This window comes from Bos grunniens, chromosome 11 (assembly GCF_055505025.1).
Source record: "Bos grunniens cultivar Pamir isolate PY7600 chromosome 11, Bosgru_T2T1.0, whole genome shotgun sequence".
NCBI classification, from domain to species: Eukaryota; Metazoa; Chordata; class Mammalia; order Artiodactyla; family Bovidae; genus Bos; species Bos grunniens.
In genome coordinates, this window is record NC_141175.1 from 57,553,844 (window position 1) to 57,576,253 (window position 22,410).

General features: G+C 38.0%; 1 protein-coding gene across 1 annotated transcript in view; it reads left to right on the plus strand.

Annotated features, from left to right (window-relative positions):
• The window catches only part of DNAH6 (dynein axonemal heavy chain 6), a 271,992-nt gene that overhangs the window by 213,481 nt on the left and 36,101 nt on the right, over window positions 1-22,410 (plus strand). The window contains exons 62-65 of the mRNA XM_086326512.1: window positions 1,408-1,543; window positions 5,910-6,079; window positions 12,348-12,538; window positions 18,483-18,643. Of these exons, the coding sequence (XP_086182638.1) occupies window positions 1,408-1,543; window positions 5,910-6,079; window positions 12,348-12,538; window positions 18,483-18,643 (658 nt within the window). The remainder of the gene's footprint in view (window positions 1-1,407; window positions 1,544-5,909; window positions 6,080-12,347; window positions 12,539-18,482; window positions 18,644-22,410) is intronic.

Consider the following 22,410-nt stretch of genomic DNA (forward strand, 5'->3'; position numbering starts at 1 on the left):
CTCCTTGCTATTCTTTGGAACCCTGCATTCAGATGCTTATATCTTTTCTTTTCTCCTTTGCTTTTCTCTTCTTTTCACAGGTATTTGTCCCATTACTTCATGGCAAATAGATGGGGAAACAATGGAAACAGTGACCGACTTTATTTTCTTGGGCTCCAAAATCACTGCAGATGGTGACTTCAGCCATGAAATTAAAAGACACTTGCTTCTTGGAAGAAAAGCTATGACCAACCTAGACAGCATATTAAAAAGCAGAGACATCACTTTACCAGCAAAGATCCATCTAGTCAAAGCTATGGATTTTCCAGTAGTCATGTATGGATGTGAGAGTTGGACCATAAGGAAACTGAGTGCTGAAGAATTGATGCTTTTGAACTGTGTTGGAGAAGACTCTTGAGAGTTCCTTGGACTGCAAGGAGATCAAATCAGTCAATTGTAAAAGAAATCAGTCCTGAATATTCATTTGAAGGAATGATGCTGAAGCTGAAGCTCCAGTACTTTGGCCACTTGATGGAAAGAACTGACTCATTAGAAAAGACCCTGATGCTGGAAAAGATTGAAGGCAGGAGGAGAAGGGGTCGAGAGAGGATGAGATGGTTGGATGGCATCACAGACTCGATGGACATGAGTTTGAGCAAGCTCTGGGAGTTGGTGATGGACAGGGAAGCCTGGCATGCTGCAGTCCATGAGGTCGCAAAGAATTGGACATGACTGAATGACTGAAATGAACTGAACAGAACTGATAAAAGCCTCAGGCAAATATTCATTAAATTTTCAAAGATCTAGTTTCAGTCTACAGTTATAGCTGTTTCTCTGTCTCTTTGAAAACTGTTTACCCACATGTGAGAGCTTCATGGAATATTGCCAGACAGCATAATATTGATACTTTTCCCTGAAATTGCTGGGAAGATGTGAAATGATTAGACATATACACACTCATCCCAGCTGGAAGGAGAGTACTACTTGTCTTGCTACTTATTTGGCTCTACTTCTCAGATTTCCCCGTCTCCTAGAAGTGTGAACATATAGGAACTGGATTTGGAAACTAGTTCTCTAGGAAAAAAATCATCAATATAAGAATATTTGAGGGGTGGGGAGAGACTGGTGTGGCATGTTGGAGAACAGGCTACAAGTAGACTTTACAGATTTATTGTTAACCCTTCACAAGATCAATGACTTTCAGCACATGTCAACATGAAAAGCTTTCATCAGCTGCACTTAATTTCAAACACCAACAGGTAGAATTGATTCAATAGCATATCTGTTTCACCATATCTTATATCTGTCCTGGGAAAATGGTTATTTTTAATATGCTGTTAGAGCTTGGTTTTTCACTTAGACAAGGTGAAAGCATATTCTTTGGTTGTCTTTGTGAATTACTATTCGCTTTTTTCTGTCTTCTAACAGGAACGCCCACCTAAGCCTGAATTTCCCTGGCTGGTTACTGCCACATGGTTCGCCTGCTGTGACTTAGAAGAATTATTTCCAGTTTTTAAAGGACTTACACAATATATAGTGTTATTTCCTATTTCCGTACGCATAGGTAATACATCAAAAAGGATGATTGTAAACAAATTCATGAATCCTAACTTTAAAAGTCTCCTTTAACTTCTTCTGCAATATCAGTATTTTTCACTAGGAAAGTCTTCATTTTTAAGAAATTTTGAGTTACTTGTTTTCCCGGTTTCTTGAGGTAAATGCTTGGCCCATGAATTTTCAATATTTCATGCTTACAATTATACCCATTTTAAGGAGATGCATTTACCTCCAAGTATTGTTTTAGCTTCATCTCATACTGGTTTTGGCTTCCCTAGTGGCTCAATGGTAAAAAATCTTCTTGCAATGCAGGAGACACAAGTTCAATCCCTGAGTCAGGAAGATTCCCCTAGAGAAGGGAATAGTATCCCACACCAATATATATTCTTGCCTGGAGAATCCCAAGGACAGAGGAGCCTAGGGGCTACAGTCCATGGGGTGGCAAAGAGTCAGACACAACTGAGCATGGCAGGTTGTACTTTTTTTTAACTTCTTACTGAGGGATAGCATACATATGGAAAAGTACGCAAATCAAAATCAACAGCTTGTTATAAAATACTGACCAATTCTGAGCTACCACCCAAGTCAAGAACTAGACCAGCACTAGCATCGCAGAATTCCCGTATACTCCTTCATAGACCCCTTTCCCTCTTTCCCAAGGGTTATGCCTGCTCTGAATTATAACAGTCGATGTTACTCTCCCCCCATGTTTTACTATGTGTATGTAATCTTTGCTGTTGTTGTTTAGTCAATAAGTCATGTCTGACTCTTTTGCCACCCCATTAAAAGTAGTTTGCCAAGTTCCTCTGTCCATGGGATTTCCCAGGCAAGAATACTGGAGCAGATTGCCATTTCCTCCTCCAGGGGATCTTCCTGTCCCAGGGATTGAACCCACATATCCTGCATTGACAGGCAGATTCTTTGCCACTGAGCCACCAGGGAAGCCCCATGTAAACTTTAATTCAAACCTATTAATTGTGGTATTTATTTTACTGTTTTTTACACCTAACCAGTCATTTCTAAGAGAGATATATTAAGGTACACCACTATGACAATTTCTCTGTAATTCTAGAATTTCTCCCATTATATCTTGTGGAACTGATGTTGTTAATTAAGCATAAATAGGTTTAGGGTGATTATCTTCCTAACAAGTAAAATACCTGAATAGTGCTTTTTGCCTTAAATATATTTTCTAATATTAGTATTATTAGATATTATTACAGCAGAAGTGTCTTCATTAGTGTTCCCTCTGTATATTTCTGCATTCTTTATTTTTATCTCTTCTGGGTCATCATCATGTTTCAGTGTATCTTTAGTAGGATTTTGTTGTTTTGAGCAACATGGCAGTCTCTTTTTAAACAAGCAATTTTTAATCCAACTATTGTAAAGTTGGTTATACCTCTATTTCAGTGGCTTTCAACTGGGGAAGGTTTTGTTCCCCAGGGGACATTCTGAAGATATTATTGGATCCCACAACTGGGGTGGTGCTACAGACATCCAGTAGGTAGAAACCAGAGATGTAACTAAACATCCTACAACCAGAACAACCCTCCACAACAAATGACCACTTGCAAATAACCACTTGGACCAAATGGCAGTAGTGGCAGAGTTGAGAAAATCCTCATTTATTTGGACTTACTTCCGTCACCTTATTTATAGGGATTTTTTCCTTGGCATGCTTTTCTTTATTTTTTACTTCTTCTTTCTTGCCTTCAGGTCAGTTGTCCACATTCTTTTTTTTTTATTTTCCTTGTACTTATTTGAAGTTGTGTGTTCTGTTATTATTTTTAGTAATTATTCTTCTACTTCTCATATGAATGGGTTTTTTCCTGAGTACACCCAGTAACTGTGGTGGTTTAAAGGCTATGTGGACCAGAAATTCTGGGATCCTTACATGCTCATTTGATTTCTAAATAAAGACTAGGAAAAATAAAATACTCTTCAGTAAATAAACCAAGTGAAAATTGTGTTTCTATATTGTGGACCAATTAAACAAGATGGCTAGAGGAAGAGGTAGAATACAGAAGAAAAATACTCATAGGAGAAGTCTAGTGATGGACAGTTGGGGAAAGACCCAAAGCAGAAGGGCTAGATGGAGCTTCATAAACATAGAGGCAAAGAAAGAGGTGAAGGTTGAAAGACAAAGTAATTCTGAAAACAACTCATCATGTTTGGACAAAAGACACTGTTTATTACTGTCATCTGAGACTAAAATCTTAGCAATTTAAAACAACTTTCTTGCTTTCATTTGTTAGATTTCAAGGTTGATTCTGGAAATCCTGCAGAATCACGAAGGTTTGTGTGTGGTAGGATGGCTTGTGTTCTAAAAGTGAGCTTTAGATCTTTGCAGGTGAAGTTTAATAATTAATTTCAAAGCCACTCACCTTCAATGGCTTCCTAATTGCCTTAATCTTGTGCCTATGTGTTTCATGTTCTATTAGTTGGGAGTTAGAATTTTAAATTATCCTGCCTTATTAGCCAAAGCCCTAGTGACCATTACATTACAATAATGAGAACCTGAGGAGAAAAGAAGTCCTTTTGGAATAAATGTTTCCACTACCTGGTTCTCAGAATAATGCATCCAGTAAAAAGTGCTGTGGTGTGCTCTACCCTGTGGTCTCACGCCATGTGATTGTCTATATTTCACACAGAAATTAGAAGTCTTACAGAATTACCTACTGCTCCAGGGGCATGAGCTTAAGTGGCACTAAATTTCTGTCACCAGCTCTGTAGCTGCTATTGTTAGGCCCTCAGAGGAGAGCCCCACAGACTAGCTGGAAAAAGTCATTTTCCAGCCTGCCGTGGAAGCCAACCATTTAGTGTAATATTCAACCCCAGCAGCCTATTTCATCACTAGATGGTCGTGTTGGTCTGCTGAGCGGCTTACAGCAGCACATTGTGCACCCTGCAGGAATTTCAGTGCTAAGTCTTGTTCAGTCACTCAGTCATGTCCAGCTCTTTGCCACCTTGTGAACTGCAGAATGGCAGGCTTCCCTGTCCTTCACTATATCCCTGAGTTTGCACAGATTCATGTCCCTTGAGTTGATGATGCCATCCAACCATCTCATCCTCTGTCGCCCCCTTCTTCTCATGCCCTGACTTTCTCAGAATCAGGGTCTTTTCCAGTGAGTCGGTTCTTCATATCAAGGTAGCCAAAGTAGTGGAGCTTCAGCTTCAGCATCCGTCCTTTCAGTGAATAGTCAGGGTTGATTTCCTTTATGGTTGACTGGTTGGATCTCCTTGCAGTCCAAGGGACTCTCGAGAGTCTTCTCCAGCACCACAATTCAAAAGCATCGATTCTTCAGGACTCATGCATAATGCACAATTTATTCATATGTTATTTATATGGTAAAAAAAAAAAGTATATATGCCTGAATATTTTATTTGCTTCATCTGTCTCACACTAATAATTGTGTTATTTTCTATCACTGCTATGTTTTTTTCTGCTTTTTCTTCTTCCTCCAACAGTGATGGGGGTTCTGGGGGCATTTTTGGGGTGGGGCTACCCTGGGTCTTTGTTGTGGCACTCGGGCTTTCTCTAGCTGCAGCACTCAGGCTTAGTTGCCCTTTGGCATGTGGGATTTTAGTTCTCCAACCAGGGATTAAACCCACATCCCCTGCATAGGAAGGCAGATTCTTAACACTGGACCACCAAGGAAGTCCCAGCAGCGATAGTTTGATGTATTTTTATGCTATTGTCTGACACATATTGACTTATTTTATTATATTTTTATTATTGGGTCCATATTGTAATTAATATAACGACCTATTTTGTCCCATTTAATTATGTTTGCCTTGAATTCTAATATAGCTAATATTACTCATCACTTCTTATCACTTAGGGTTGGTTTTTTTTTTTTGCTCACATTTGATTGATAAATCTCTATGCATCCTTTAATTGGTAACTTCTCTGTCATTTGTTTTAACTTCATGTTTTGTAAGTGGTTTGAATTCATTTTCTGATCCAATTTTGAATTCAGTATTTCCTAATTAGGTTGGGTAGAGGGAGATTAATATATTTACATTTGCAGTAATATAAAAAACTGATAGTAAACGTAGAAATTTTTTCCTTACCAAATATACTTATTTAATGGGTTTCCCCAGTGGCTCAGTGGGTAAAGAATCCACCTGCAACACAGAAGACACAGGAGATGTGGGTTCAATTCCTGGGTCAGCAAGATCCTCTGGGGGAGAAATGGCAACCCACTCCAGTATTCTTGCCTGGAGAATCTCATGGACAGAGGAACCTGGCAGACTATAGTCCCAAGGGTCGCAAAGAGTCAGACACAACTGAGCAACTAAACACACACATTTATTTAATATCACAGTCATAGCAACTGTAATTAAAGCATGTTTTAAAATTGTGTTTCCAGGGTCTTTTGAGACTTATATTAACCCACCTGATCCGGACGCCTATTCTATAATGAAGGAGAGTGATCAACTCATAACAACAGAAAAGGTGCCCACAAGCTATAATTTTTGGCATCCAGAACTAAGTTCTTTCCACAAGTTAATCCTTATTAAATGCTGTAAAGAAGAAAAGGTAGGATATTTTTCATTAAAGAACTATGTTATAATTATTTCTGCTAAAGCTCACCAGCCAGTTATGATTCATGGACTGATTAGATTTATTTAGAAAGTAACAATGGCCAAATTTGGGAAGTGGTTTGTGACTTTGTGTTGTTAGTAAGAAATGGAGACTTTGTGTTATCAATAGAGCACAATATTTTATACAGGAAATGATGAGAGAAAAGGCTGGAGAGTCATCCAGGGACCTAGAGGAACTTCCTTAATGTTGCCATGGGGAACTTGTGCTTCCTGCCAGGGAGGTCAGGGCTCCGCTGGATGGTGTTAGCAGGGGATTGGTGAGCCTTTCAGAACTTGGCAGCAATGGGAAGGAGGCATTTGAACAGAAAAATAACATAGTCACCAAGACCAGTGTGAAGATGGTTGACATAATTATGTAAGAAATTATGGCAGCTTGCATAAAATAGAATGAAATAGCACCATTTGCAGCAACATGGGTAGACCTAGAGATTATCATATTAAGTGAAGTTAAGTCATACAGAGAAAGAGAGATATCCTATGATATCACTTATATGTGAAATCTAATTTAAAAAATGATACAAATGAACTTATTTACAAACCAGAAACAGACTCATGTATCTTGAAATCAGACATATGATTACCAAAAGAGAAACATGGAGGGAAATAATAAATTAGGAGGTTGGGGTTAATATATACCCACTACCATATATAAACTAGATAACAAGGACCTACTGTACAGCACAGGGAACTCTACTCAATATCCTGTAATAACCTATATGAGAAAAGGATCTGAAAAAGAATGGAGATATATACATATATACGTATATATATAATTCACTTTGCTGTACACCTGAGGCTAATAAAACATTGTAAATCAACTGTACTTCAATAAAAATTGTTTTAAAATTATGGCAACCTGCATTAAGATAGAGGTAGTAGATTAAAGAGATGGAGTGAGATGTGGAGATGAGGCAACTAGTATGGCTCTTGGTTTTTGCGTGGGGGCCAAAGGGGAGAGTTGTATCAACAACTAAACAAATGTGAAAGGAGAAACATGTTAGATAAAGACGTCACTGAGTCTGCAGTATCTACCAATATCAAAATGTATAGTAGTCTGGGGACCAATTAATATCTGGGTAGAAAACTTTAGAGAGAAATACAGCTTAAAAAATAGAGATTGGGGAATCATTAACATTGACCTGGAAAGTAAAACCACAGGAGTTGTTAAAATCGTAGAGGAATAATAGGTTAAGAGGACAGATGGGCAAAGGATGAAACCCTGAGGAGCACCAACTTTGAAAAGACAAAGAGAAAGGATGAAGAGCCCTTAAGAAGGAAGAGGCAGAGGGGCAAGAAGAACATCAGGAGAAAGAAATGATGTGGAAACCCAGTAGGCGTAGTGTTTCAATACAGCAAGAATTATCAACAGATTGTAATGAATGGAGGGTGTTCTATGAGAAATGGGAGAAAGAAAATGCACTGGAGAAAGTGAAACCATAGTTTGGAGATATTGAGGCTATACTGTAGGATTTTCTACTGTCTCTTTAGGAAAACAGAAAGGCTGTGGGGTTGGCCTGGGCTACTGATAATTGAAATAGATGAATGGAAGATAGAAGGTCATTGAGATTGTTGGTAAAAGTAGTTCTATAAAGGGGAAGAGCTCTAAGAAAAAGCTTATAGACTGGGAGAAGAGGGAAAACCTTGAAAGTTTCTTTGGAAGCAAATGTAGTTGGACTAGGAATGTAGCACAGTTAGAAGGACAGGAGAGGTTGGGATCAAAGTTGAGCTTAAAACTTCTAATGAGAAGTTCCAAGTGGTGACCATGTCCTGAGGGTGGCCATAGGTGTGGGTGACTGAGAAAGTGATGAGATGATGTGCACTAGAGTTTGAGGTGAAGGCACTGTGCAGTTAGGATGTGGGAGGTCCTTCTGGACCCTGAACCCGGGTTGTGTCACCCCAGATGATGACAAGATAATGCCTGAGACACAGTTGATAAATCACTGGAACAGACATAAATGCAGAGGAAGCTGTAAGCTAGGTGGCAAGTCTTCAGTGGATATGGGACAGTGGCTACAAGGTCGGATACTGACAAAGATGAAAGGATGATTAAACAGCAGTAGTCCCAAAGAAGGAGTTTTAAAGATTGAGACATAGGCTAGAAAATTCTAGACTATGGGAAATTTTTGTTGTTTTTGTTTCAGGTTCTGTGTCTCTGTGTATGAGCTAAGGTTCTTAAGGTTGCAGCCATATAGAACAAATTTAATAAGTTCAAGACTAAAAAGGATATATTAAAATAAAAGGATACTGGGGTAGCTCATTAAATTTGAGGAAAAGCCAGTTAATCACACTTCAGGAGGAGCAGCTCACTGGGCAACTCACTGAACATAACTCTATTGTATTGCCATTGATAGCACTCAACTGAAATTGTTCCTCTAGTTTCAAATTCTCAAGAGAGAGATTCTGATTGGTCCAGCTCAACTTAAGTTTTGTTCCTCGTCCAATCAGCTACAGATAGGAAAATTGCATCATGCAGTAGAAATATGACTACATAAGAGTTCTAGGGAAGAGAATAGATGCTGGTGGGCTACATCCATGCAAGATTCCACCTGCTATGGGGCCTTGTCTCACAGCCTATATTCGCATTTCTCGGGTCCAAAGAAGATCAAACTCAGGAAAAGACCTAAGACTCACTTTTCTATCATTTGAAGACCAGAACCTGTCCCTCAGCTTCTGTCCATAGAACATTTAACAAATACCTTGGTGAGTAATTGTTGTATTCCAGGCACTGAGGATACAATTGTGAAAAATAAAAATTCTCTTTTTCTTATGAAAAAGAAAAATTACTCCCAAAGGCTTGTATTCTAGTGGGAGAGAGAAGGGACAGAAAGAATAAAATACTTTCTGCTTGCAAAAAGTTCTAAGAAGGACATGAAAGTTTCAATAAAAGTAGTACAGTGGAAACTAGAGTAGGAAATCAAGGAGGACCTCTTCAAAGAGGTGATAGTCTCAACTTCTCATATAAGTCATTTCCTGTGTCATACCAACAACCTGTGGGGGCAGACTGGAGGGTGTCGGGCAGCGGCAGGGAGACCTGAAACAGTGCCCCTGGGTGGGGAAGCCTAGCAGAAACTCAAGGGCAGACCAGTTGGGAGAAGGAAGAGGGTTCCAGAGGAGAAGGACCAGGAAGAGCTGAGAGCCAGGACTTGAAGCTGTGGTTAGAGTGATTGCTCATGGAAACAAAAAAGAAATAAATAGAATGAGAAATGGAGTCGAGCCCTGCACCAGAAGTGGGCAGAGTCACTCCCCCTCAGGCACCACCTAGGCTTGGAGAGGGGAGGAGCAAAGGGGCTTGATAGAAAATTATTTCCTACCCCTCCCAGTCATGAAATCAGGTCAGCCTGAGGACAAGGATTTTTTGTTTGTTTGTTTTTAATTAATTTTTATTGGAGTATGGTTGATTTACAATGTTGAGAGGTTTGTTGTTGTTGTTGTTGTTGTTGTTTTTGTCTCTTGGACCCTCTGAAGAATATGATGAAAGTTGCAAGCCTTCTTAGAAAATACACAAATGCTCTACCATGTATGATTATGTAATTCTAGTTAAGAATCTCAATCTTGGGAAATGAAGTGTGTTCTCTCTTTCACACACACACATTTATTTTTTACATTTAATTTTTATTTTTACCTTTTCACCCTCTGCATCCATTTTCTGCTCTCTGGCAAACAACGGTGTGTTCTCTGTATCCAGAAGTTTATTGTTGTTGTTGCTATTTTTTAAATTTATTTTTAATTGGAGGTTAATTGTTTTACAGTGTTGTATTGGCTTCTGCCACACAGCAACACAACTCAGGCATAAGTACACATATGTCTCCCCTGCAGAAGTTCCCTCCTACCCCCATCCCATCCCACTCCTCTGGGTTGTCACAGAACAGTGTTGAGCTCTCTGTGATATATAGCAGTCTCCCATTAGCTATCCATTTTACACATGGCAATGTATATGATTCAACGCTGCTTTCTCAGTTCATGCAACCCTCTCCTTCCCCCTCACTGTCCACAAGTCCGTTCTCTACGTCTGCATCTCTATTCCTGCCCTGCAAATAGGTTCATCAGTACCATCTTTCTAGATTCCATATATATGTGTTAATATGCTATATTTATTTTTCTTTTTCTGACTTATTTCATGCTGTGTAACAGGCTCTAGGTTCATTCAACTCCCTAGAACTAACTAACAAATGCATTCCTTTTTATGTCTGAGTAATATTCTGTGTATATATGTACCACTACTTCTTTATCCATTCATCTGTTTATAGATATCTAGGTTGCTTCCATGTCCTGGCTATTGTAAATAGTACCTCAGTGAATACTGTGGTGCATGTATCTTTTAGAATGATGGTTTTCTCATCCCCATCTCAATCCCAGTGCTGGGATTCTTGGGTCATGTGGTAGTTCTATTCCTGGTTTTTTAAGGAATCTACATACTGTTCTTAGTGGCTGTATCAATTTACATCCCCACCGACAGTCCGACAGGGTTCACTTTTCTCCTCATCTTCTCCAGCATTTATTTTTTTGTAGATTTTTTGTTAGTGGCCATTCTGACCCACGTAAGGTGATACCTCATTGTAGTTTTGATTTGCATTTCTCTAATAATGAGTGATATTGAGCATCTTGTCATATGTTTGTTGACCATTTGTGTGTCTTCTTTGGAGAAATGCCTGTTCAGGTCTTTCAATCACTTTTTGATTGGATTGTTTGTTTTTCTGATATTGAGCTGCTTGTATATTTTGGAAATTAGTCTTTTGTCAATTGTTTCACTTGCAATTATTTTCTCCCATTCTGAGGATTGTCTTTTCATTTTGTTTATAGTTTCCTTTGCTGTGCAAAAGCTTTTAAGTTTAATTAGGTCCCAATTGTTTATTTTTGTTTTTATTTCCAGGAGTTGGGTCAAAAAAGATATTGCTGTGATTTATGTCAAAGAGTATTTTGCCTTGTTGTTGCTATTTTTAAGATTCCACATATGAAACATAATATGTTTGTTTTTTTCTGTCTGACTTATTCCACTTAGTATAATGCCCTCAAGGTCCATTTGTGTTGTTGCAAATGGCAAGAGTTCATTCTTTTTTATGACTGAATAATATTCTTATATATGTATGTATCACATTTTCTTTCTTTATTTATCCATTGATAGACACAGGTTGTTTTCATGTCCTGGCTATTGTAAATAGTGCTGCAGTGAAGACAGCAGTGCATGTATTTTTTTCAAGTTATTGCTTTCATTTTCTTAAGATAAATACCCAGAATTGTGAGTGCTGGATCATATGGTAGTTCTGGTTTTAATTTTTTGCAAAATATAAATACTGTTTTTCATAGTGGAGACATCAATTTACATTCCTAGCAACAATGCCTCAGGGCTCCCTTTTCTCCAGATCCTCACCAACATTTATTCCTTGTCTCTTTGATAATAGTCACTTTAACAGGTATGAAGTGATATCTCATTGTGATTTTGATTTACATTTCCCTGATGATTAATGATGCTAAGCAGACAGATATATGTCTTTTCTGGAAAAGTTCCTATTCAGATCTTCTGCCTGTTTTTTAATTTGATTGTTTGGAATTTTTTTACTATCGAGTTGCATGAATCTCTTATATATTTTTGGATTTTAGCACCTTATTAGATGTATGGCTCAAAGATACCTTCTCCCATTCCATAGGTTGTCTCCCTATTTTGTTGGTTGGTTCTTTTGCTGCACAGGAGCTTTTTTATTTTGTGCAGTCCCACGTGCTTATTTTTGCTTTCATTATTTGCTTTTGGTGTCATATCCAAAATCTCATTGCCAAAGCTACGTCAAGGAGCCTTTCCCCTCTGTTTTCTTCTAGGAGTTTTATGGTTTGGAGTCTTATATTTAAATTTTTAATTCATTTTGAGTTCATTTTTATGAGTGGTGTAAGCAGGAATGTAAATTGGCATAGCCACTACAGCAAACAGAATGGGAAAGCATAGTCTCTTCAATAAATTGTGTTGGGCAAATTGGATATTCAGATGCATAAAAATGAAAATGAACCCATATCTTGGGTCAAACTCGTGTTGTTCGAGGGTTGACTCTATAAGATCATATCATCTGCAAATAAGGACAATTTTAATTCTTCCTTTCTGATTTGGATGCCTTACTTCTTTGTCTTGCCTAATGGCTCTGGGTAGAGCTTCTGATACTATGTTGAAATGGATCCTCATCCAGTAGCCTTTTAATGTTTTTTCTTTCAACTTTCAGGTGGTTTTTGCTCTTACAGACTTTGTCATAGAAAATCTTGGGAAAGCCTTTATAGAGACACCACCTGTCGACCTCCCCACTCTGTATCAAGACATGTCATACAACACTCCCCTGGTATTTATCTTAAGCACAGGCTCAGATCCCATGGGTGCATTTCAGAGGTTTGCCCGGGAGAGTGGATATTCAGAAAGGTAAGGTCACATTGTTCAGTTTTAATCATTCATATGAACATCGCCTAGTTAAACTTTGCCTTTTTTTTTCCTTCCCTCTGTGAAATGTGAATTCCTAATTCAGGTATCCCTTACTAAATAAGTTAAAATACGTAATAGTTAGCTATGCATGTGATTAAAGTGGTAGTAAATTCATACAAGCAGATGTAAACTTCATTTGAGCAAAGGGGAGATTGTTTAAATATTGAAGCATGATTAATGAAATAATAATTAAAACATTTGCTATTTCAGACATTATTTTAATGTAACTATAAAAGGACTGTAGTTTACGCCTTATGCTCAAATGTACAAAAAAATCCCATAGCTCTTTAGGTTGTATTATTAATCTCTTCTTTCTCCTGAGCCTCTATTCTGCTGAGTAAGAAAGGGAGGGGGAAGTTTAAACTTGTGAATTTACAATATTATATTTTCTTCAGATGTAAATCTCTCCAGAGTAAGCTGTTTTGACTCCTTTCTCACAAAAACTCAGTCTTCCTGACTCCTTCTTTCCCAAGTCTTCCCCAAGATGGTGTTCTGATGGGTAGGAAAGTACATAAGACCACGGGATAGCAGGGGAGAGTAGGGGTCTCATATCTATAGGAGGTAATCTCCAGCTCCGACAGGCCATTGCATGGAGATTACAAGACAATGAATTCCATCTGTTCTTTGAAGTTCAAAGAGTTGGACACAACTGAGCGACTAAACAGCAACGATCTTTATTAGTGAAGCTTCTCTAGAGAAACAGATATATATGGATATATATATACACACACACACATGTAATACAAATTATATATATTGTGCAAATAACATATATATATTACCCTATTGTTGTTGTTGTTCAGTTGTTCCATCATGTCCAACTCTTTGCAACCCCATGGACTGCAGCATGCCAGGCTTCTGTGTCCTTCATTATCTCCTGGAGTTTGCTCAGACTCATATCTATTCAGTCAATGATGTCATCCAAACATTTCATCCTCTGCTATCCCCTTCTCCTCCTGCCCTCAATCTTTCCCAGCATCAGGGTCTTTTCCAATGAGTCAGCTCTTCGCTTAGGGTGGCCAAATATTGGAGCTTCAGCTTCAGCATCAGTCCTTCCAATGAATATTCAGGGTTGATTTCGTTTAGGGTTGGCTGGTTTGCTCTCCTTGCAGTCCAAGGGACTCTCAAGAGTCTTCTCCAGCACCCGGTTCAAAAGCATCAGTTCTTTGGCACTCAGCCTTCTTTATGGTCCAACTCTCACACCTGTACATGACTGCTGGAAAAACCATAGCCTTGACTATATTATGCTATATATGTGTGTATATATGTATATATGTGTATATATATATATATATATATAAAATACATAAAATGAGATATTTGCTTACAGGATTATGGAGGCTAATCTCCAAAATCTGCAGTCAGCAAGAGAGAAACACAGGAAAGTCAATGTGTAATTCTAGTCCAAGTCCAAAGGTCTGAAAACCAGAAGTAATAATAATACAAGTCCCAATCTGAAAGCCAGCAGACTCAAGACCCAAGAAAAGTCAGTCTGTTCATTTGAATCCAAAAGCAAAGAAATACAATGACCCAGCTCAGTCAGGCTGAAGGAGTTCCCTCTTCCTCAACCTTTTCATTCTGTTCAAGTCTTCACTTGACTGGGTGGGCCCCATCTACATTAAGGAGGAAAATCTGCTTTACTCAGTCTGCTGATTCAAATATTAATCTCACCCAGAAACATCCCCACAGACTCATTCAGAATGATGTTTGACTTAATGTCTGGGTGCCGTGTGACCCAGTCCAACCTCACTAGTAATTAGGAAACAATAAGTTAAAACCATTAAGAAGATATTTCATACTCATCAAATTAGCAAAATCGTGCCAAAGATAGGGAGCTATAGAAATATTCATATTGCAAGTGGGAGTGAAAAATTAGTTAAAATCATTTTGAAGAGAAATTAGCAGTATATCAGAGTTGCAGAGAGCATTCCCCATATCCCAACAACTTACTAATGAATTTGCATGTTCAAAGTCAGTCATGGATGGGCAAAGAGCCATATTCAGGAACATTCGGAGAAACATGTTTATAATAGCAACAACAAAAAAAACCTGGAAACAACCAAAATGTCCATCTTAAAAAACTATATAAATTGTGGCATATTCATATAATTGAATACACTATAGCCATGAAAATAAATAAATTAGGACTATGTTTATTAATATGGATGGGTCACACAAACTAATATTGGGCAAAATAAATTAAGTTGCACAAAAATTATATAATATTGGAGAAATTTGATAAATCATATAAAATTATTAAACAGATATATATTATATACTGCTTATGAGTTCACATTTTTGCAATAATAGTATAAAGAGAAGTACAAAAGTTATACCAAGTCCAGGAGAGCAGTGACCTTGTAGAAGGTGAAGCTTGGATAATAAGAAAAGTGAACAGGGAGGGGCATAATGCAAGCTCAGATCATATGTTTTACTTCTGAAGCTGGGTATGGGTACATAGATACTTATATTAACTTTATAACTTTTGTTATAAAGGTTATAAAAGTGTTATAAAGGTAAAATACTTGGCTGATGAAATTAATAGTGAAATGAAGAACCTTAATCTTTATGCTCAACAAATAAAACAAATGCAAGATCTTCAAATACATATGCAGCATTTATAAAATTAATGATTTTCTAAGAGATAGGTATTTCAAAAAGAATAAAACTTATTCCCTGACCACAATAAGTCTTAGAAATCTTAAAAGTTAATTTTTTTAATATTTGGAAAGCAAAAAAATGTTCTTCTGAACAGCTTGTTTGTTAAAGAGAAATCATACTGGAAATTGTCCAATAAATGGACAATGACAAAAACAATATAACCTATCAAAAACCAGGGGGGTTTAGTTATAAGACACTTAGTGTAAATTTATACATATGTAATGACTTCTGGTTCCAGAAATGTCAGACTAAGAACTCAGGCTGATATTCCCACTAAGAAAAATTAGGCAATCTAAAACTTAGTTGTTAAGCTCTAATAGAAGGAAAAAATAATAAGCTAAGAGCAGAAACTAGTGACAGAAAACATTCATTCAATAAACAAGATCTAAAAGAACAGAAGTTGCTTTTTTGAAAAATTTAATAAAATATAAATCTCTGTTGAAACTGCTAATACAGAGAGAAAGAAACAGAGAAATTCAAAAAGCCTATATCATGAATGAGTAAGAGGAATATCACTATAGACCTGCAGACATTAAAATAATCATAAAAGCATATTACTTAAAAAGAAAACTTTGCCAATGAATTTGAAAATGTTGATAAACAAGAAAATTCCTCCAAAAGCACACCTTTAAAAAACTAATAAGAATAATTAGAATATCTAAATAGTTCAATAATTTTTTAATTGAATTCATTATTAAAAACCTTCCCAGAATTCTGGGCTTATTTCAGTAATATAAGCATTAAAATACTGAAAATAAATTAATTTAATTCACCACATTGGAAGAGTAATGGCAAAATATCCTTAAAGAAGAAAACTATTAATTCAACATATGCAGAAAAAGCATCTGTTAAAATTCGACATGAATTCATGGTGGGAAATGTCCTAATAAACCAAGAATCTGGAAATCATGTCTTAAAAAGAGAAAAACAGAAATAGGACATTCTTCTACTCTGATAAAATGTATCTTAATTTGTAGTGGATTTAGCAAGGTTACTGGACTTAAAATAGATTGCATTAATGCATACTAGCAACAGAAACTCTCATTCATTGTTGGTGAGAATACAAAATGGTACAGCCACTTTGGAAGACAGTTTCATGCTTCATATGATCAGCCATCTGGCTTTTACCCAAAGGAGTTAAGAACTTATGTTCACCCAAGAATCTACGTTATACTAGAGCCTACATTAAATGCATAGCAGTTTTATTCATAATTGTCAAAACTTGGAAGCAACCAAGATGTCCTTCAGTAGATGAGTGGATGAATAAACTGTGGTATATCCATATAATGGATATTATGCTTTGCTTTCTTTTCTTTTCTTTTTTTTTTTTTTTTGTGCTTTGCTTTCTGTGCTTAGTCACTCAGTCAAGTCTAACTCTGCTACCTCATAGACTATAGCCCGCCAGGCTCCTCTGTCCATGGGGATTCTCCAAGCAAGAGTACTGGAGTGGGTTGCCATGCCCTCCTCCAGGGGCTCATCCCAACCCAGGAATTGAACCCAAGTCTCCTGCATTGCAGGTGGATTCTTTTACCATCTGAGCCACCAGGGAAGCCCAAGAATACAAGAGTGGGTAGCCTATCCCTTCTCCGGGTGAACTTTCTGACCCAGGATTTGAACCAGGGTCTACTACATTGCAGTTGTATTCTTTACCAGCTGAGCTACCCGGGAAGCCCACAATGGATACTATTCAGTGCTAAAAACAAATGAGCCTATCAAGCTATGAAAAGACATGCAAGAACTTTAAATGCATATTACTATGTGATAGAGGCCAATCTGAAAAGGCTATATATACTGGATGGTTCCAAGTATATGACATTCTGGAAAAGGCAAAACTATGAAAACAATTTAAAAAATAATAATAACAAAGAGTTTATATCCAATGTAAAGAACCCTTAGAAATCAATAAGAAAAAAGACAGGTGAACCAGTAGGAAAAAAGGGGAGAGAAGAATATAAAAGCAAATATCTAAATGTCCAATAAATAAACCTATGAAAATGGGAAATAATTTAAAACCTCAATGAGATACCATTATATATCTATCAGGTGTTAGCAAAGTTGTGGAAAAATAAGTACTCTCACCCATTGCTGGTACAAGTGTGGAATGATGGCATCACTCTGAAAAACAGTTTGATATTATAAAAAAATTAAGCGTACACATACTCTGTCAAACAGCAGTTCCATTCCTAAGAAGATACACAACAAAATGGAGTACACATGTATCCCAAGAGACGTCTGTGAGAATGGCTATTGCAGCATTATTTGTAATAGCCAAGAACCAGAAGTAACTCAAAAGTCCAGCAAGAGCAGAATGGATAAGCATACAGTAGAATATTATGAAAATGAATGACACACAGTAATATGAATTAATCTGAAGAAATAATGTTGATTGAAATAGACCAAATATAATATACACTTTATGATTCCATTTATATAAATTCAAAAACAAGCAAAATTAATCTATGGTGTTAGAATTCAAAATAATTGTTGCCTTTGAGACAAAGGGAGGATACTTATTGACAGGGTACTAGTAATGTTCTCTTTTTGTTTTTGCCCTGGGTGGTGGTTCTTCTGTACATTCTCTTTGAGAGAAATCATCAAGCTAAACACTAATGATTCGTGTACTTTTGTATATATGTTGCGACCCCATGGACTGTAGCCTACCAGGCTCCTCTGTCAATGGGATTTTCCAGGCAATAGTCCTGAAGTGGATTGCCATTTCCTTCTCCAGGGGATCTTCCCAACCCAGGGATTGAACCCAGGTCTCCTGCATTGTAGACAGACACTTTACCATCTAAGCCACCAGGGAAGTCCTGTATATATGTTAGATTTGGGGTTTTCAAAAGTTTTTAAAAAAACTGACCTATAGCATTAGAAGTCAGGACAAAGGATACCTTTGGGATGGAGGAAGAGAAGATGATTGGAATAGAAAGGAGATAGGAGAGATGTCTCTGGGGTGTTAGGGAAGTTCTCTTCTCAAGCACAGATGTTTATTTCCTCTATGCACTTTTATTTGTATATTTGAATACACAACTATATTTGTCTTATGCACTTTTGTGTGTTATAGTAAAAAAATAAGAAAATAAGAAAAATTATTTTTACATCTATCAGAATGAGAATTTGAAATGTATGCATATTCTAGAAGCCTACCATATTTACATTTCTTAATAGTGGCATTACTTAAAAGCAATAAGAAACAGCATTTCATTGTTGTTTTTGAATTCAGGGTGCAGTCAATTTCACTGGGACAAGGACAAGGACCTATTGCTGAAAGAATGATCAAAGATGCAATGAAATCAGGAAACTGGGTGTTTCTGCAAAACTGCCACCTTGCTGTTTCTTGGATGTTGGCAATGGAGGAGCTAATTAAAACCTTCACAGATTCAAGTATGTTGAGCATATAACATTTATATAATAATACCATTTTTATGTGGCCTTTCTTGTTGAATCCAATCCTTATAACAATTATTATTGGCATTGTTTATCCTATATTAAAAGGAAAAATTTGAGATCTAGAGGGGTTAGTTAGGTTACACGACCCAGATTCAAATAAAAATGTTCAGACTACAAATTGAACTGGGTCTTTTTGTTGCATGTTACCTTCTATGGGAGACCATTTGAATTCAAAATAAATAACATCTAGGCATGATATTAATAAAAAAAGAAATAGAAAACAGACTTGGGACCAAAGAAGAAAATTATATTTTTCACTACAGAATGAGAGTTCAGGAACAGAGTTCAAGTTAACACCAGTTCTCATGGTGGTGTTTTAGCACTTTTTATCCTCTATAACCCACATGACAATTAACTTTCACATGTGTCTCATAGACACATACACCCCCACGGGTGTGCCCAACATAAGTCATACTTGCCACCACTAACTATACTATCACTGCCTTCTTTCCCACTCGAGTAAGTATAATGGGCTGCAAAGAGAGAAGATGTGGAGTTGCAATTGACTCATTTTTATTCAGTAGTATAAAAATAATTGAAACCTTAGGAGCTGTATGATAGGTAATAAGCTGTGTGGGGCAAACTTCCTCACTGTCCCAGGAGGTCATGGAAGAGAACTGCCCGCCTGGGATATCCAGGGCCTTTTCTCTGGTGTCCTCCTTTGTGTCCTGACAGAGGGCTTTCTAGAAAGGTGAGAACTATGCAGATGACTTTCCTTATCGTTACCTGTTAAAATGAAGACCTTCTCTGCCGGGGTCCAGCCCCGGTGGATCCAGGGAATTCAAAGGGGAGACGGCATCGGCGATCAGGAAACAATTGCTTAATTAAACGTTAATTAAGGATATAAAGAGTGGTTAAATAAGGATAGCTCAGTGAGGAAATTCAGTGGAGAAAAGAGGCTGAAATAAGGATAGCTCAGTGAGGAAATTCAGTGGAGAAAAGAAGCTGAATAATTCAGCCAGAAGGTGAGAGAAAGAATGACATGGGGAGACCAAGTTTCAGTGAACAAGGCCCGCACTTTATTTTTCAAAGTAGTTTTTATACCTTAAGTTACGCATAGAGGATAATGGGAGAAGGGGTAGAGTCATGCAGTAAGCCAGGCTTTCTTCTGGCAAACTTATCATATGCAAAAGTTTAGGTGATTTGCATCATCTTCTGGCCCGGAGGCCTGTTAACATTTTAAGACCCTTTCTTCAGAAAACTTATTTTTCTCTAAAGGTGACTAGTCAGGCGCCACCCTCCAAAAGCATTAGATAAAGTTGCATTCCTACAGGGCAAAGGTGTGGTGGGCTATAACAAGAAAAAGAATTAACTCAAGGGTCCAAGGTTACAAATATTAAAGCTACTACTTATACCAATTATATTAATCAGTACACTGCCAGGGACCCAGCAGGTAAGGGATATGGAGACTTAGCAGCAAACATTGGCCCAAAAAGTGAAAATTCAACCCTTCACCAATACAATTTCTAATCAATCTTTTAACTGCTCAAAGGAATCTGTATTCAGACAGTTTAGAACATCTCATGCCTCTCACAGTTGGGAGGCTCTGAGCAATCACATGTGGCCGGAAAAACCTATTCAGGCAGGCTAGAGAGGACTTCCAAAGGAGTTTGTAGGTTGAAACACTATCACACCCAGGAACTTTATTAACTGGAGCTGTAAGTTAACTCTTTTTTTTCAGAGAGAGGTAGTGGGGGGACAGCCCCCCATAAAGTCAGAGGTGTAGGTGAGAGCACAAAGCAGAAAGTAGGCAGACTCTGGTTTTGGGGGTAGATGCTCGAGAATTTCCAGGGGGACTCCTGAGGCTCGATCCCGCCTTTGCGTATGCCCAGCCTCCTTCCTTGTGACCTTTGCCAGGGGCAGAGCTCCTGCTCCTGGCACTTCTCCTTTACAGAGCAGCCAGCCTGCACTGGTCACCAAGCCACCAACAGGGCTTAGCAGCCTTCCCCAAAGATCCCTCACTCCCTGATTGCCCCATGCCCTGCCTTCTACAGACTCCTTCCATCAAGGACAGAGTCTGTAGCATCTGCCACCCAGAATCCCCACTCTTTCCACTCTTCGCAATACGAACAAGAAATGGCTTGCTTCCTGTGGGGTCTGTGACTTACTTCTATTTAAATAAGTAAAGAAAAATGATATGGTGTTTTCTACTTGAATCATCAGGTTCCTTATCCTGATGATTAGGATTATGATTAAGAAAAAATGCTAAAGAAGGCATCTAAAAAGCAGTTTGCTGCAGAGGTACTATGGGAGCCTTCCGAATAATGACCAGTCATTCACCTTCACAATGACCTTGCCAGACCTACAAAGAGGCTGGATGGGCCACGGAAGCCAGAAAAGTTGTTGATGAAGTTTAAGAGCTTAAGTGGACAGAAAAATCCTCTTCTGGTCCTTGTTACAACTGTTTACTAACATAACCACTTGGGTTCTAAGGTTTAACCTAAACCAGTATAAAATAAAATACATTCAGGGAGGGACTTCCCTGGTGGTCCAGGGGCTGAGACTCCATGCTCCCAATGCAGGGGGCCCAGGTTAGATCCCTGGTCAGGGAACTAGATCCCACAGGCCACAACTAAGACCAGGAGCAGCCAAATAAATAAATAAATATTTTTAACAATTACATTCAGGTAAGAAGTTGAAAAGAGAAGGTAAATGAAAGAAAAAAAGAGAGAAAGAGGGAAAAAGCCTCTGGACTTGAAATTCTAAGACCTGAGTAGAGTTTGGCCCCCACCACTGCCTGACTATATGTATCACACCTTGTCTCTGGGCCTCTACTTCCTCAGAAATAAAGTGACTACACAGCCCCATTGCTACAAGTCCCATACTAAGATGATTTCTATTCTATTCCAGTTCTGAACTTCTATGATGTCTATAAATGTTAAGATCCTTGATGCTTTTGCAGTCATGAGAGAAAAAAATGATTTTTAAGATGCTTCTCTAAACCTGGCCTTTTTCACTCTTCAGTTTGTGTGGGGGGGGGCGGTGGGGGAGGGTTAGTTAATGAAATCATTAGCCCTAAGATTTTATGATATCTGACTTCTATGCTAATCAGTCAGTCAGTTCAGTCGCTCAGTAGTGTCCAACTCTTTGCCATCCCATGGACTGCAGCACGCCAGGCTTCCCTGTCCATCACCAACTCCCAGAGCTTGCTCAAATCATGTCTTTCAAGTCGGTGATGCCATCCAGCCATCTCATCCTCTGTTGTCCCCTTCTCCTCCTGCCTTCAATCTTTCCCAGTATCAGGGTCTTTTCTAATGAGTCAGTTCTTCACACCAGGTGGTCAAAGTATGGGAGCTTCAGCTTTAGCATCAGTCCTTCCAATGAATATTCAAGACTGATTTCCTTTACGATTGACTGGTTTGATGTCATTGCAGTCCAAGGGACTCTCAAGACTCTTCTCCAACACCACAGTTCAAAAGCATCAATTCTTTGGTGCTCAGCTTTCTTTATGGTCCAACTGTCATATCCATACATGATTACTGATAAATTTTTACCATAGAAACAACTTTAATGTTGCTCTGGAATTGCATTGAGTTGGTCAAAAAGTTTGTTTGGGTTCTTCCCTTGAACCAAAAAGTGGACTAACTTTACTAGAACAATACTAGAACTAACTTAATCTTGGCTATTTAATGTAGCTCATTAGTTTAGATTACTAAACCAAGAAGTATAAATACAGCTTTAATCTGCAGCCATTCATTTAA